This window comes from Trypanosoma equiperdum (genome assembly GCF_001457755.1).
Source record: "Trypanosoma equiperdum strain OVI genome assembly, contig: ctg_276, whole genome shotgun sequence".
In the NCBI taxonomy this organism is placed as follows: Eukaryota; Euglenozoa; class Kinetoplastea; order Trypanosomatida; family Trypanosomatidae; genus Trypanosoma; species Trypanosoma equiperdum.
The window spans coordinates 650-1,333 of NW_027124172.1; the positions used below are offsets into that span (position 1 = coordinate 650).

A 684-nucleotide genomic window follows, 5' to 3' on the forward strand; every position below is an offset into this window, starting at 1 on the left:
AACATTTCGGCACTGTGTTGGAGCCACTTCAGCAAGCCGTGGGAACTATTTATCGCGCCATCCAAATACAGGTTATTGCGTGGTAAGTTGAGGCATTCACTCACCTTACCGGACTTTGTCATTACGTTTATTTCAGGAAGCCCATTCTTATAATGTTTGAGGGCGCCCTCACTCACACCATGTGCCAGCAGACATGCGTTATCTCCACATGTAACGTCAAACTCTTTAACACCTCTAAACTCTTGATCTTTACATTCGTGCTTTCCACTTTCCACAGCTTTAACATCATCCCACACAGTCCTTGTGATCTCAGCAATAGCCGTATAATATTTATTCACTTTTATAAGGGCACCAGGTATTTCTTTCCTCACTGCCCTCACACTTTCATTAACCTCAGCAAATAATCCACCTGCCTTAGCTACAAGGTCTCCCATTGCATTTCCATGAGATATAAGTTATTCCAATTTATCATGTTTCTCTACCATCACAACACTGCTAATAATACTCAAATATCTAACACTTTCAGCTGTTTTTTCTTCCATATCATCCAATATACGAAATGCATTTGCATACACTTCCTCATTCATAAACAGCCTCTTCTCACCATCGCTGTATAAGTTGTTTAATGCATCCGAAAGGCAACTGAGATAACATACGGACTCACTTAAAGGTGCGTCACCGTGA

The 684-nt window shown here is 41.1% G+C and overlaps 1 pseudogene across 1 annotated transcript in view; it reads right to left on the reverse strand.

Moving 5' to 3' along the window:
- The window catches only part of TEOVI_000106900:pseudogene, a 1,044-nt pseudogene extending 376 nt beyond the window's left edge, over positions 1-668 (reverse strand). Inside the window, exon 1 of the mRNA in view lies at positions 1-668. This exon is cut by the window's left edge and continues 376 nt beyond it. Coding sequence covers positions 1-668 — 668 coding nt within the window.
- Between the last annotated feature and the right edge of the window lie 16 nt (positions 669-684).